Below are 15,504 nucleotides of genomic sequence, written 5' to 3' on the forward strand. Positions count from 1 at the left end.
GGCCAGAAGTTGGGCCGGGCTGGCGGGTCCATTTCAAAATGCCGGGGCCGATTTTCTGGTGTCTGTTCAGCCCTGCATGTCGCTCGCCAAAAGTAGTCGGTTACCTCCTCGCTGCAAAAGTGTCTGTGCTGCGTTGCCAATGCTTTGCTATTTTTTGATCTCGGTTTGCGTATTTCCAGTCGGTTATAAACACAAAACGTCTGTGTGTATATATGCACACATTGTGGCATTTTCGCCATGGAGACAGAAAATAGTGTAAAACAAAGTTTGGCTTATTTTAGTGAGTGGCAACGTAAGATGGCCGCCGCACATCGCGTAGTAGGGATGGGCGATACCAGTGATTTTGGATTCGATCCGATACCAAGTAATACTGGGACCAAATATTGCGATACCGATCCGATATCAATACCGGAAGTGTTTTATTTATTACTATTATTATTTTTTTAAATACACAAAGCTGAAAAAACACATCTACGCTGCCGCTGCGCTCACACCAAGGGGAGCAAACACATCTTCAGTTTAACCAAACTTAAAACTATTGTTACCAATTGTGGCGTGAGGTACCCGAGATATGTGGGCATTGGCCTTTACCCTTTACTCCATTCAAAGGAGGTACCCCAATCGTGTTTATATGTCCCTATAGCCTCAGTTAGTTTCATGTCATCATCAGAAGAGAGACTAGATTTTACAGGTTCATCTTAAGACGCCTCTCAGTTAATGCAGTTAATGCATGTAGCTCAAGGTAGCATTCCAGCATGTCATGAGACAAGTTCCATTCTTGTGACGACATCCTGAATTTGCTTTTGTGAGGGAAGCTGTCGCAACTCTTGTTTTTCTACAGAACCTCTGCACCTTTTGTACTCAGGTGAAAAAAAAACAACACCACCTTTCTGGCTCTGCCCAGGTGTTGCAACGATTGCACACCATGCCCTCTCTGTGCAACCAGGTTAACAGTATGCACAAAGCATCTCATACGTGGAGAAAATCCGGCCACTTCCTCAGCATTAGCTATGTTTTTAGCATTGTTGGTGGTCACAGGAACGAGTGTATTGGACTTGCTGGTTTTCCACTGTGCCTAATGCTTGACTGTATAGCGCATGATATTTAGAAGGCAGCATTTGCAATTAGCCAGATTTCCGTGATAGAATGGTCATGTAGCTTTGTGTGACATGGAACGTCCAGCCGTCTGTGATGAGTGGGATGGGTTCAGTTGCATTTAATTCCGCCTTTAATTTGTCCTTTGCTTCTTCGAATAATGGAGGGCCCACCATATTAGGGTTATTAGAAGTATTAGCCATGTTTCTTTATCTCCTCCATTCTCACGTGTTAATTGAGCACAGTCATGTAGCCACACTTTTGCTCACTCCTCACACTGAAAATTGTTGTCCTAAGACTGCAGTTGGAGGGATGGGGACGGACGGACAGACAGACAGACAGACAGATGCAGTGGTGTTCCTCCAGATAAGAGGATGATGGAAACACTCCACATCGCTTGAGATTGTAAATGGCCTGGTGAAGTGAAGGGGATCGGATTTGTGTACCTTTAGGAAAAGGGTGTGTAGTGTGTGACTTTGTGTTCAGTGACATTCCCGTGCTAAGACAACACAGAATTCCTCACAGAAGTTGGGCGGGCCTCAAAGGTTCAAAGACAGCTACTGATGCTTTTGTCTAAGAAAATGACATATGTCATCTCTATGTTTAGTTTACATAGTATTGGTTTCGAGGAAGCATTGCAGTCCACCCATCCATTTCATTGTGCGGCACAATGCGCACATATTTCACATTGTAAAACAAAATCTCCATTTTAGCCATTTAGCAAATCGATTCATAAGAAATTGGAATAGAAGGTTAATTAATATGTATCTTCTGTCATCTAGCGCAACAGCATATAATTATACAGCATGGTAGATGGAGCATTACACTTAGATAAATTAACCAACATATTTTTATTGGAAAATATATATATATTTTTTTGTCAAAGTCATTAACATTGGATAATCTCCTGTGGCACTCGTTGACACTCGTTGAGAATCACTGGATTAAAGGACGACATTTTTCAGGAATCCTGCGGGATTCCCATGTGATGGGACTCACTGAGCTTTACCTTCAATCACAATATTGGGATGGTACATTGATGAAAAATTCACGAGAGGAGTGGAGTGGATTATCCAGGAGCAAAGAATTCAATTCAATCAGCGTTCCAAGTCTTGTGGATGATGCAAACTCTTGTCTTTAAATGTTTTTCAAAACAAAAGTTCCAAATTGGTTATTTATTTTTGGTTGCACCACATGATAATTCATAAAATGGGTATCTTCAGACAAACTTATCTGTCATTGACCCATGTGCAGTCGGCCTATGTATAAAGTGTGGAAATAAATGGATGGGTGGACTGCAATGCTTCCTCGAAACTAATACTATGTAAACTAAACATAGAGATGACGTGCCATTTTCTTAGACAAACGCAGCAAAGGGTTTGTTTCTGTCAGTAGCTGTCTTTGAACCTTTGCATAATTTAGAACAAATGCTCTCATCCCTTAAAGTTGAGCAGGCGCTAGGACCTGCGGGATGCCTTCAAATCAAGGACCGGAGGGCGTGGCTATGGTGAGGCAGGCCGGCCGGCGGGCGCAACTGAGAGCATCAGGCTTGTCCACATCAGCTCCCGCGCGACCGCGACGTCCTGACGCCGGCGAGGGCGATGTGAGTGGCGGGCTGCGACTAAACCAGACCTCCTCCTTCTATTTCTACTACCACCACCACCACCAATATCACAAATCTCCGCCGTTAAGCTTGACGCCCTCGCCAGCATGTCGGTGTTAGCCCTCCAAGAGTACGAGTTCGAAAGGCAGTTCAACGAGGAGGAGGCCATCCGATGGATGCAGGAGAACTGGTAAGCCCACGCTTAACCGTTCCGTGTTAAACGCTTCGAATCCAGCGCCGCAACGCCCCAAATACAGATGCAACATAACCGCGCCTCACGTCCAAACCCGCCATGTGATGCCCTTGATTCTTTTGCGATTTACCCTCCCCATATCCGCCGCATTTCTCTCGCTCCAGGCATCTGGCAACATAATGACATTGTTAAGGTCATCATGTCCCGGCTATACCAAGCTTAGCTTTATGTGAAGAGGATGAATGAGTCCAAACGAGGCTAAAATGTAGATTTTTTTTTATTTATTTTTTGTCTGATTGGACAGCATTCAACTTATTTCATCTCTTCTCATTTTCAAATTTTTGCACATTTTTCTAGTAGAATTAATTCAGTATGTGTACAAACGTTTTATTTCATGCCTCAAATGTCTATTTGTATGAACCTTGTGTAGTTCCTCCAACAAAATACATTGAAAAGGCACAAGTGTCCTAGCATTTTAGTGTCTTGCAGCCATCTGCTGTCAGTTGTTGACTTATTCAAGGTTCACTGCATGAACTTACCATCAACATAAATCACATAATATCACATTTTCATTTCAAGTGTAGTATGTATGAGGCCGCATGGGTCAGCAGCACAAGAGTCTGCCACCCACTGGCACTAAGGAAGCACCAATCAGACTACTCTACTGATGTCTGCTGACAGAGCAGTGGCCAATCAGATCGCAGCTCTGCTATGCCGACTTCAGTCTTGTAGTAGATGTCACCCACATGGTTGTTCAAGGGAAAGTGTGAGCTTCTTACTTTTGCGAGACTTGAAAGGAGGCAAGGTAGCGAAAAACGTGTGCATCAGCGTGAAATACAAGAGCCTTGAAACCTTATCTCCACAGCCAAACCGGCACGACCAGTTATACAAATGCTTATCAGAGAGGATTGTGGATGATTGTTAAGGACTTATCTTAAAGTGGTTTGGTTTACAAAAGGATTGGACACTGGAAGACACTTTAACTTTTGGTTCATTTTGGGTTCAAGAAAATTTAAAGGAACACTTTACTTATTGATCCATTTTTAGCAGCAAAAAGTTGCTACTTTTTCAATAATTAATTTGGTGACGTGATTATTTTTTTATGTACATTTAATAACTTTTAAACCGATGTTAAAATGAATCGAACGCCGGCATGTTTGTTACACGTGACTAAATAACCCGGATGTTTACGTCACTAGTGTGTAAACGCTACACTATGGAAGCACTATGCAACGCAGCCGTGCATCTCGCGTCAAACCCGGAAGGATTAAACCTTATCGCTTCGAGCCAACACGACAAAATAACTCTACCGAAGGAAAGTCTGCCTTGGATGTGAAAGTTGTGGCGCCAGATGGTCTTTTCGGGCACAAAATAAACTTTGACGAACGAGTGAATCAGGCGGGGGGTGAGTGGTGTTCGTGCGGGAGCTGCACATGAATGGACAATCCGCAAATGAATGTGTGCTGTCTGGAAATGAAAAAACTCGAGGATCGGTTCCTTGCGGACAATCTCAACTGCATCCTGGAACATCAGACATTCAACATGGCAATACTAAATAGACATTCTCAGGATAGCTTTGGTTGCGATGAAAGATGTGAAGAAGAAAAGTCTTGGAGGAGCAAATATCCAACAGGTAATGTGACACACAGTACGAGCAATGCAAAACGTGTGGAACTGACGAAATATTTCAGGAAAAATAAAAAATAGTAAAATTAAATGTATCGTCGTTACAGCACCCAACCTCCCCTAGCTGTTTTTTTTTTTTTTCTTTTTTTGCGGAGCGTCCCACTGCGGTCAGGCCAGCCGCCACTCGAAAAGACGAAGTCAAGCCAGCCGCCCCAACGATTGTTAATACTGTGCATTACGGTAACGTGCCGACGTGCCCCTGCGTTGGCCACCTTCAAATGAATTATGAAATAAAACAGTCCGTGCAGTATAATAACGAATGCCCCCCCACCCCCGAAACATGCCTACCTTTCGCTTTACATTTGCTTCGCTTCTCCGAGATCTTTCAGTGGCCGTAGGGAGGGACTCGATTTGTGCCGGCTGTTGTGAGAGTGAGCTCCGTGTTGCTAGCAGAAGTAGCCGCCAGAGATCCTCCATCGGCTTGATTATTTCCCACGTCTGGTTCTTTAAAGATACTCGGTACTGCGTTGGGCTTTAGTATTAGGCGTGTGGCGTACCCCATCTCAAATTGTAACATATTTTGTATGTAAGTCCTCATGCCTGAAATGTTCGCTGCGCGCACGCCTGCTTGTCCTTCTACTCATGTCGGTTTTTTTTTTTTTTTTTTTTTTTTTTTTTTTTTTTTTAAGGGGGTCTCGCGGGTTTTTCCTTGCCGACGCCTTGCAAAATTTTGCAATACACAAAGGCATAAGTGACAGTTTGTGTCCTCCCCGTTGTTATGTCTGCGTGAACTACTGTTCGCCAAGCGAGTATACACACTAGTGACGTCACCACTCGGGGGCGTTGCAACACGGAAGTACTTCTATGTTGAAGAAAAGTTAAATAAATCAATATAAGGGTGTATTCTTCAGCTCTTATGCATTTTTCGTAGCTAAACTAACTATTTACTGCCGATCAAGCCATACATGTAAAATTAAAGGAGCCTTCCTTTAATTAACCAGAGACTGTAATTAAGTTCATAGTCCACATACATATTACCTCGTCTTGATAAAATCATTCCATGGGTGTAGTTTACATAGCCTATAGATTAAAGAGCGGTCTCGCAGATTATTATTATTTTTTTGGATGCCCTTATCTTAGAAGGCAGTTTACACAAGCGCCTACGAGTACATCAAGGCCAACAAAGGACTATTGAGGGACAAAGACAGCTGTTAATTTATTTAGCAGACGGTTTTCTCAAAGTGGCTGTTTTTGACATTTAAAAAAAAAATGACACTGTTACCATTTCCCTCTGAAAGCTAGTGGTAACAAACTTGTATAGGGGAAAAAAACGACTTGACAAGTGCAAACCTATACAGGCAGAGAATTTCATGAACTACTTAAGCGTAAGTACGGAAGCGTGTGGCCCCAGTTCATTGTGTAACTGTCAAACTACAAAATAAGAATTTTGACCACTCATAACCCTGAATTATTAATTGAATCAAAAACTACAAGCCTCAAGGTGAACTTTTTTGTTTTATGACACAGTTATTGTTTCTGCCAAAATGCCAGAAATGACCAAGTTGTGCGCATTTGACTGACTTTGACTCCAAAATATGTTGGTACAATTTTTTTTTTTACAGGAGAATGATGAAAAAAAAATCATGCATTTTCAGCGTTGTGTGGTAGTAGCTGGTACACACATATGATAATAGAAACTCAGTCGCCACTTGCCAGTGCGCTGTAGCAGCTAGCTACCTTTCTATGTGGCAGCCATGTTGGGAAGGCACGTCCCTACGTGGCAGCCATGTTGGGGAGGTCAGTTCTCATCATATGTAATTGACGGACATTTAAATTAAGTCTCTCAACTGCTCAGGCGTGTGCTATATTCAAGAGCGTATTATACTTGAGCACTTACAGTAAAATGTCATTTTTCTATATCGCCCCAAGCAATATTTTGCACATTCATGCAGGATAACACTAGAAAAGGATGCAAATGCTCAAAGCTGTCCATGAAATCAATCTAACATTGACAATTGGAGACAAGGAAACATTCTGCTAATGTAATTCAAAGACGATTATTATAACCATTAATGCGAGTGCGCTGCTGCTCCTGCTGCCATTAAAATGACGTTGATCACTCTCGATGGCTTCAACCTCGGCGACCGCAGGCTGGGCTGCCGGCCTTCTCAGTCAGCGTGGTAGATGTGGGCCAGCTCTTTAGGAATGATGCCTGGAGTGCTGCTCCCGTTTTGGCTTTCACATCGCATCAATCCTTTACGGGGGAGCACAGGGCCAGCAAATTTATTTGATGAGCGTGTGGTTGGCCTGTTTGGCTTTGTTTAGGGCTGGTACTACCCAATCTTTTTAAAATCGATTTGTCCATTGAGTGCTTGATTACCTTCCACCTACAACCCCAAACCCCCGATAAATATTGCTCAGTTGACATGTTTTGTTTGTTTGTTTAGGTAAAATGTCATACAGTGATAATCAGCACACATCTGTAAATAAATACATTTTCGTTTGCTAAAGTTGATGTATATTAACATTACACTCACTACAAAAGTAAACAATATTTTCATATAAGCCAGGCTCTGCTGTCATGCTCTCTTGCCGGGTCAAGTGCCTCTCGGGGCCGTTGATGCTTCTCCGATGACCTGCTAGCAGTGGACGTGAGGGGGTAAAAAAAAAAGGTGTGACTGTTGTGCTTACCTGCTTTTTATTTTTTGTACTCATCCCTCAATAATCGTGTCACTTTACACTGGCACTCGATCAGTGCTTAGCATTGTGATGGTAAGAGACGTGCCGTGGAGGAGCAAGCTAGGCTGAGTTAACTGGAAAGGCGTTAACGAGACATGGAGACAAGTTTAACCAGTCATGACAATTTAGCGGAAGACTCTTTTTGCTCCCGTAAAGTAATGATGAGCTGTACTGTGACAAAGCTACAGCTTGTTCAGTGTTAGTGCTACTGCTACTAGTGTTATTAATACTTAAGGGCTAACTTGGGGTACTTTTTTATTTTTTTATTTTTATTTTTTCTCTCTCTCTCTCTCTCAGAGGAGCATAGTAACTCCGAACCTGAAATTTTGTATTCGGGGCGCAAGTAGAATATTTGGGGTGCAGACTTTCAACCTACTGTCGACCTACAAACAGTAAATATTAATTTTCATTTTCAATATATTACTGATAAATGTGCTGAAGTGTGGAGAAGAACCTTGTAAGCAACAACTAATATTCAAGAATGGTGGTAATAAAAAATAAAATCAGCAAATTTACAGGTGTCACAGGTGCAGGTAGATGGAACAATGTACTTGCACTGTCTCCAATTTTAAGAGCAAAAGGTCACCATTTAGGGGCAGTCTGTACCCCTGTACTTAAACGACTACTGCTACACTGCTACTGTTTTCATTACTATTACTACAAAAACATCCCCCCTGTTATATTACAATGAGTCAGCCACACATAGGAAAAGCTGAAGGTAACATAGTATTAAGGAACTTGTGATGTATCTGATGCATGCACCACTTGCACGAATCCTCTACATAAATTTATCTCACTTAAGCAGCTAGGTGACAAAGTCCTGCCATTAGCAATCAAAATTCAGTCACTTTTTACAGTGACCTTTTTAACATAATTAATACCTGGCATTTGACCAGGGGTGTGTAAACTTTTTCTATTTTCTAACTTTTTAGAGCTCTGCCCCGAGTCGTCATGGTAACAAAAACCGTTCTCACAGTGGCACACTGCAGTAGAGAGGGCAGGGCTACATCCCCAAAGACCAACGCCTCTGCCTTACGTTGCTATGGCAACAGGAGTTATGAGCATTTCGAGATATTCTACAATCCCGGTAAAATACATGGTAGACTATATTGAGTTACGAGTGGCTTAACTTTGAACTTATGAGCCATTGCTTTTTGTGTGTTTGTGTGTATGCTTTGAGTTTTTCAACGACAATGTACACCACCGTTCAAGTGAAGTGGGTAAAAAAGAAAAGAAAAAAAAGACGGTCAACAACAGCCGTAGTAGCTGATACGCATTTATTGAACAGCACAAATATCAAATTCAAACTCTCGCAAGGAGATACTTTAGATTGGTCTGGATTAGTGGCATTGCAATTCATTTAAGTGTGGAAAATTGATTTGACGTCCAAGTAAATTCCTTTATGAGTTTGGTCACGAAATAATTAAACATGTAAGTCAAAGTAACAATGTAAAGCTAAAATAACAATTGATCGTCAAGAATTTTGTCTAATGTGTGGAATTGTTTACCATGTACAGAACAGCAAACTGATGTCGTTGAGCACTCCTTTCATCCGATTTCTACACAATTGCCATTTAATAGGTGTGCTGTGTCCTGGCAAATCAGGGAGAGAAATATGACTCCATCGGAAGCTAACTCCTCAATTGATACAATATCTGCCAAGAATCTTCGATTGTAGAGTTTTGGATAGTGTTCGTCGGTAGCAAACTGACTGATGGAAGCGAAAGAAGCAAAAAATGACAACTTGTCGAATCTGGAACAAACTATTGTCCACTTTATTTTTCAAAGGAAACGTTGAATCACTCGATATAGTAATTATTGTGAGGCCTCTGTGTGGCTTATTTTCAGGTGCACACAATAATACAACATGCGCACCTTGATGCAGCGTCACGCGATCAAATAATTACATGTGTCAATTACGTTGCGAATCCTGGATCTCTTCTATTCATTTTCGCACGTTCACTGCCCTGCTTTAGTTACTGAGGTTGGACTACATCCACAAAGAAGCCTTCAACTATGGCTCCTGCATTATTATTCTTGATTATGACATCGGCTAGATGCAGGACTTCAGAACATTGAGAGAGTGTCAATTGACTTGATCTACCCAGTAGTCACACAATTTGCTATGTTGAAATGTTAATCAAACATGATGATTGACAGGTAATTTCCTTGTCAAATTTCTAGCCAACGTCAGTGTGACCCTTCACTTGATACGTGGCACTTCACTTGATACATGGCATAGATTATGGTCGCATGGAGAGATTGCACAAAACTGACCCGGGTGGTATCTGCATATTTTTCAAAGATGACCTTGTAGAGAATACAATATGACGCACTATGTAGCAGAAATACATTTTAGAAGAATACATTCCCCTCCAATAGTATTTAGAAAAATGTGGCCATTTCCATTTTTTTTATGTCAAATAACTAACTTGTGAAGATTCGACCGCATGCATGAAAAAGTCTCATGGATCATGCCTTTCATTGTGAGTGGAGCTTGGAGTTAATCTTTGATCATTTTGAGGCTTCTTAAAAAAATGAAAATAAACTGGCTTCCACCAATTTGACTAATTGACACTAAATTGGGTGGACGATGTCGATTAAAACGGGATACATAAAGAAGCCATGCCTGAAAGTTAACAGGATGTCAGCGATTTTGGTTTGAAGAGTGATACTCCTTACCACCTACATACCTTCTTCCTTTTTTTTAGTGGCCAAGTTGGCCAGGTCGTTTTGCTCTTTTAATTGCGTGATGTAATCAGCACCTTGGGTGCTTTGCTAATTGGATTACATGCGTATGCTTCCTGTTCGCATGCCTGCCACCTCTTCATCTCTCTTCATCATGACACAGTATTATTGTCACTGTGATTCCTCTCCTCAAAACCACTTGACCATCGTCTCGCTTGTGTGGACATTAATTTGTGCATTGTGCACATTGCAAACACACGGTGTCCGGCAAAAACACTGCGGACCCATTCGCAGATGGCAAACTCAGGATTATATAACCGCTGAAATCTCCTGGACCGTCTAATACGGATCCAAGATTCACAGCAGGTTAGCTAACAACTCCATGCACAGCTGAGGGAGGAGGGTAGAGAGGGTTACACCCCGGGGATTCCTGAGTTTGACACGATACTCCAATTTGTACATCTTTACATGCTTGCATAAAGATAACATTGTGTTATCCAGTCTTGTTGATGATGCTGCTCATTACATTGCAAACGCGGTAAGTCGATGATTGGAATTCACAAAGATGTGTTAAACATTGCATGGATAACTTGACCCTACATGGGGAAAAAATAAATAAATAAATAAAAAATTCCTACCGTACCTTATATTGCTTGCGTTTCTGTTGCACACCAACATGTGCAACGAACACATTTCCCCTAAATCATGCTAACCAAATTAACTAAAAAAACAAACAAACTCATTTTATTGTGCTGTTCATTGATTAGAATGATATGGGCATGTTGCCACTGCCAGCCATTTCTATTGCTATAGGCTTTAATGTATTCACGTCATCTGTAGAAACTCATGCTTCATTAGTCTGACTACGCTGTCTGATATGCAAAAATTAATCTGCACGCCAACTTCCTTTACTGGCTGACGGGCCTTCTTCTGCACTGATGAACGACGGCGATCAATGTTTAACAAAACAAAAATGTGTTTCGCATATGTTCACTATGAGCCGTTTTTACTCGTGACTTTCGATCAGGAGATAAAATGCCACAGAGCTGCGGCGGCGTGAGGCAGAGATGGCGTTACGGGATTCCTCAAACAATTGAAGTGTCTGATAGAGTTAGGAGATAGGCTCTCAAAGATATTTTTAGCACTTTAGATTGGTTGCCAATTTTAAAAATAACTTTCTGCCCGACAGCGATGGAATACTTATTGATTAGGAAATGGGGAACACATCGCATTTGAAATGAAACATGGCTTACGGCTACTGTAAGCAGTGAATTCCTCATGACTATTTCATTCTTATTCAGATAGTGCAATTGAATACGTTGTCTTCTTTTTAGGAAACTAACAGTCTGAATTATTATGCTATCACAACACCAATGATATTGGTAATGCTAGGCTAGCCAGATGCTGACATGCACTGTATTTGTTTACGTGTCGACGTTTGGCAAACATGTGAGGCAGTTACGCTGCCCTTGCCTTCCGTAATTTATTTCCATTCCATTTTATTTTCCTTTTTTTCATCCCTCCCGTCTGATATACTTTCCCACTTCGATGCCATCCATGTTTTCTTGACCTCCATCCTTCTCTCTTCCACTCTGTCTTTCTGCTTTACATCCTAGTTTCCATCATCCGTCTTGCCTTCATTCTCTGCATCCTTATATTCTACCTATTTTCTTTTTATACCATTTGTTTCCTTCCCTCTGTTCTCCCATTCTCCTTTTTTTTCTTTCCTCTTTCCTTGCTTCCATCCGTTTCATCAAGCCTTCCCATTTTGTTCCTTCCTTCCTTCCTTCCTTCCTTCCTTCCTTCCTTCCTTCCTGATGACTTGACTTGACTGCTTGACTTCCTCCGTCCGTCTGTCCCTTCCTCCCACTCTCCCATTCCAGCCAAACCCAGTAGATTAAACAATATATTTTAGCCACTTGTGCTACTGGAATTCATAAGAGCATTAAAAAAACAACAAAAAAAAACAAACAAAAAAAACCTGGAAACTGACTATCTCTACAATCTATGGTAGTGATAGACCGATATGGTTTTTTCAAGGCCGATACCGATACAGATTATTTGTAGCCAAGTTGGCCGATAACCGATATTTCAAGCCGATATTCATTTGCAGTAAAATGGGGAGGGGGGGGGAATTCTTTCAAACTATATATAATTTCTCACTGAGTAACAAATTCATGTGAATGTAGCTCATTTGGGGTTTTTGTTAGGGTTCGTAAAAACGTTTCAAAAAGATTTTTGCGGTGAAAAATTGTGCGAATATGTTCCAAATGTGTTTACGACAAATAAAAACTGACTGCGAACATCTTACAAATCCTGATGAAAACCCCAAATTCGCTACGTTCGCAAGTATCCCCTGCTCAGTGAGCTTTATCGGCCTTCAGATTCAAAACATGGCCGATGCCGATATTTGTCAAAATGCCAAATATCGGCGCCGATAATCGGCCCCGGCCGATTATCGGTCTATCCCTAATCTATGGTCAATGATCTTTGTTGCAAAAGGTAACAAAGTGGCCACTAGCCATGTATCTGTTTTGAACGAGGAATTTGACGTCGTCGCTTGAGCCCCACCCTGCCCCACTGTTCTAAGGAGCGTTGAGAAGCAATGATATGTCATCCTGCAGTCTGGCCTTGTCGTTGCTGCCGTATGATGCCACTATGTTCTTGTATTATCTGATCGACACTGTAATTGACAGTCAGGTCACACTTTTCTTCCACGCATACGTTTTGTTTTTTTGTTTTTGTTCTTTAGTCCTTGTTTTTGTCAGCTTGCCCTTCATTTACATCATGTCCCTACCTGCTTATCTTCAGCACTGAAGGCTGCTGCTGTGAGGCGTTTGAGCCAAAACGGCACCTCTGAATAGGATCTGGAGCTATGTGCGTAAAACAACTCCACCACGTTTTGTGTTTGTGGTCATCACTCCAGTTCTGTTTGATAAACAATATGGTGATGATGTAAACATTTGAGATGCACCTGTATGTTGTTGACCACTGCTGGAATAAGAATATTTATGTTTTTGTTTGCCTTATTCAGGAAGAAGTCCTTCCTTTTCTCTGCTCTCTACGCCGCCTGCATCCTTGGTGGCCGACATGTCATGAAGCAACGGGAGAAGTTTGAGCTGAGGAAGCCTCTGGTGCTTTGGTCCCTCACACTTGCTGTTTTCAGGTGGGACAAATAAACAAGTGACAGTTGTAAAATCCGATTTTAAATGTTGGGGTTTTCCACCAAGCAGTGCAAGAATCTCTTGCCACCACATGATTCGTTATTATTACAATTTGTAGGGCTATGATTTCGATTTTGATTACTGACAAAACAGTATTCATACTTAAAAATTTTTTTGTGATTCAAGTAAATTAACAATACAATTAATTTATTCAACAAAATGGAAGAGATAATTATGTAAATACAGTATACACTCAGCATTTCAAAAACTCCAACATGGTATGGCAGTGTTGAAATTAAGCTTTGTCCTTGACACCAATTACAACTGTCCTGGACTTTGGCGCCATCTTGTGGCATCTTGGAACATTTTTAGCAAGTGTACAAATCTATTAATAGGCAAAATTGTTTCCTGTGAATAGCTGAGGATAGGTTTCACAGGAAAAAATGTGAACTTATGAATAGCAAAGTGACCAGGTGCTGTATATCGTTTTTGTCGCATGAAAATGAGATTCCAACAGGCTTTTAACAGTCGCCATTGCATTTATTTCTCGTCTCTTGTGCACTTAACTGTGTGGTTTTCAACGGCCTTTAAATCATAGCTGTTGCTCAACTGCAGTTGAAATGTTTTAGACTGAAGAACCAGTTACAGCCATCCTTCCCAGTGTTATATAATGCCACACAACACTAAATAATAAGCAAACACAAGCGCTTTGTGTGCCGTAGGTTGCTGTTGAATGATATGCGCTGTTGTTTTTTGCCTACTCTCCATACAGTATATTTGGCGCCGTCCGCACTGGAAGTTACATGATGTACATCCTCATGACCAAAGGGCTCAAACAGTCGGTGTGCGACCAAAGTTTTTACAACGGGCCCGTCAGCAAATTCTGGGCCTATGCATTCGTGCTAAGTAAAGCGCCAGAACTGGGTAAGTCAGGTCTTTTCTATTCATTCATTCATTCATTTTTTGGGGCATTGAAGATTTTCGGAATTTAATTTCAGTTCCGGTTCAAAAGTTGTCTTGATTCCAATTCTCGAAGGGGGCAGGGTCAAAAAAAGATTGGATGTTTTAAATTAGGTGTGTCCAAACTACAGCCATCCATTGTTTTTTTTTTTTTGTGATTGATCTGGAAAACACGTAAAAATCACTGATTTATTTGTGTAAATAATTTTGAGACAAATCTCTCCCCACAGCCAATATTATGACCTTAACACTTTTTGTGTGCAGGTGACACATTGTTCATCGTGTTAAGGAAACAGAAGCTGATCTTCTTGCACTGGTACCACCACATCACCGTGCTGCTGTACTCCTGGTATTCGTACAAGGACATGGTAGCCGGCGGGGGCTGGTTCATGACTATGAACTACCTGGTGCACGCCGTCATGTACTCTTACTACGCGCTGCGGGCGGCCGGCTTCAAGGTGTCGCGCAACTTCGCCATGTTCATCACGCTGACGCAGATCACTCAGATGCTGATGGGCTGCGTGGTCAACTACCTGGTGTACTCGTGGATGCAACAGGGCCACGAGTGCCCGTCGCACATGCATAACATCGTGTGGTCGTCGCTCATGTACCTCAGCTACTTTGTGCTCTTTGTGCAGTTCTTTTGGGGGGCCTACATGGGCAAGACTAAAACACCCGCCGTCATGAAAAAAACTGAGTAAAGAAAATGAGGACTGGAGGCGGGATGATACTGTAGGTGGACCATCGTGATGAAGCCATTGCAAGCTGATGTTAAGTTCCTCTTTAAGTAGTCTTAAATCACATGATCAAAAAAAATCTGCCACAAATGTGTTTACTTGACTTTTTAAATGGTACTACTACATATGAAGAATTGTTTTTGTCTTGTCAGTGTGTATGTGTTGTTTTATGTTGTTACCTGTCAATACAAATAAAAGTTGTTCATTTTCACCTTTTTCTCAAGCATTTGCCACATTTTCTCAGGTCTTAGTTAATTCATTTCCTGAAAAATGCAGACATCAGGACACAAAGAGAGCCAATAAGTACTTCCAAATTGATCTATGCTAAAAACGTATACATATGGTGGTTAGTACAGTATGTCTGCTTCCAAATTATGAGTATTGTGGTTTGAATCTGTAAAGTACAAAATGGGTTGATAAAAAATATTTCTGACAGGATTGTTGGGAAAGTATATTTGTTTACAAAAGGGAGGTGAGCAATCAAATAATACGCTGCAATGACTTAAAAGACTGGTGTTTGTTGTGCTTATGTGCTTTTGCATTTGATGTTGAAGAAAACCTTAAAAAACGTGAACTCCGCTTGTTCTGGTCTCCTTTTTTTTTTTTTTTTGTCCCAAAATCACTTCATCAAAATTTCGAATACTGTACTATTGTGAATTACAGATGCTTTAATTCCATTCTGTTTGACTGCGGCTTCCT

General features: G+C 41.3%; 1 protein-coding gene across 1 annotated transcript; it reads left to right on the forward strand.

Moving 5' to 3' along the window:
• Positions 1 to 2,575: 2,575 nt before the first annotated feature.
• elovl6 (ELOVL fatty acid elongase 6) lies at positions 2,576 to 15,016 on the forward strand. The gene is made up of 4 exons (XM_077532671.1): positions 2,576 to 2,888; positions 12,979 to 13,110; positions 13,881 to 14,032; positions 14,333 to 15,016. The coding sequence occupies exons 1-4, from the start codon at positions 2,806 to 2,808 to the stop codon at positions 14,767 to 14,769; spliced, it is 804 nt and encodes a 267-aa protein (XP_077388797.1). The 5' UTR covers positions 2,576 to 2,805; the 3' UTR covers positions 14,770 to 15,016.
• The last annotated feature ends 488 nt before the right edge of the window (positions 15,017 to 15,504 follow it).

Source organism: Festucalex cinctus, chromosome 9 (assembly GCF_051991245.1).
Source record: "Festucalex cinctus isolate MCC-2025b chromosome 9, RoL_Fcin_1.0, whole genome shotgun sequence".
Classification (NCBI taxonomy): Eukaryota; Metazoa; Chordata; class Actinopteri; order Syngnathiformes; family Syngnathidae; genus Festucalex; species Festucalex cinctus.